The 1,108-nt window shown below is 39.7% G+C and overlaps 1 protein-coding gene across 1 annotated transcript in view; it reads left to right on the top strand.

Annotated features, from left to right (window-relative positions):
• The window catches only part of hip1r (huntingtin interacting protein 1 related), a gene marked incomplete in the record, with an annotated part of 58,168 nt that overhangs the window by 6,843 nt on the left and 50,217 nt on the right, over nt 1–1,108 (top strand). Inside the window, 1 exon segment of the mRNA XM_014023525.1 lies at nt 153–229. Within this exon segment, the coding sequence (XP_013878979.1) occupies nt 153–229 (77 nt within the window).

Here is a 1,108-nt window from a genome sequence, read left to right as displayed (position 1 = left end):
TCTTTATTCTTATTTTTGTTCTTTGTTATTTCTTACAAAAATACAACACAGTTAACAAGAACACAACAGAAACAACAGGTTCAGCATGCTCAGTAATCTTATTATTATGCTACAGTAAGTATGTTGTGTGTTGAGTGAACCCTCTTTTACAGCACAGGGTAATCCCTGCTAACCTGGAGGCCAGTGATGAGACACTGGAGAGGGAAGCAGGAACTGAAGTGACCCAACTGTAAGTTTCTTCTACAGTTATGTGATCCAGGTGTTTGCAGCTGCTTGATGAGTGCATTTCTTCACTATATCTTAGCTGCCAGTGTTGTTCATTGACACATTCAAAAGAAGACATTTGGTAATATTCATATTTTAGCTAACTTTGAAAAGGAGCAGTTTTTTTTTACAATAGGAACATTTATCATCATTCTGTTATAAATAGCTGCTGTAACTTCTACATTTTCAAGGAAAATCCTGATTTATTTCACACATAAAAAAGTTGTGATTTTTCTTCTGGAGGACAGGCAGATGTTTTTCTAAAGGACAGGAAGGTGTCTCTGTGAGGACAGATATGTGAAGAAATCTGCTCTTGCTGAAGTAATTGTGAGACAAAAATCACATTTTTTTGTTCTCTCATGAGCTTCAACAATTTCTTCTCAGCACAAGGGCTGGGCAGAACTTTTTTCTTCCAGGGGTATGTGTCAACTATTGTGTGATTTGTCAGAACTGAGCATGTTTAGGCAGAAAAGCAGGTGAGCTACAGACAGCACGATAAGTGTCTGACAGAAGCCTTTCAAGTCAAGCTTACAGAGAGGAAAGAGTGGAGACCCCAGTTGGAAAAAAATCTGTTTTGGTACTAAAGTAATGTGCATTACAYGAATGGATTTATCCTGCTGGGGTCCCCATTCTTTCATCCCTGTAGCTGCCCTGATGTACCAGGARGTTCATGTAAAACACAGTGAGACGACCATCAACAAGTTTCACACCAGAAAATCTGTTTGTGTGAGTAAACGAGGGAGGAGCTTCCTAGAAGTTCCGTGCTGCACTCTCATTGGGCCTCATGCAAGAACCGTTCGTACGCACAGATTTGTTCTTGAATTGTGCGTACGAGTGATTTAGG

This window comes from Austrofundulus limnaeus, unplaced genomic scaffold (assembly GCF_001266775.1).
Source record: "Austrofundulus limnaeus strain Quisiro unplaced genomic scaffold, Austrofundulus_limnaeus-1.0 Scaffold374, whole genome shotgun sequence".
Lineage (NCBI taxonomy): Eukaryota > Metazoa > Chordata > Actinopteri > Cyprinodontiformes > Rivulidae > Austrofundulus > Austrofundulus limnaeus.
This window is presented reverse-complemented; position numbering and strand designations above follow the sequence as displayed.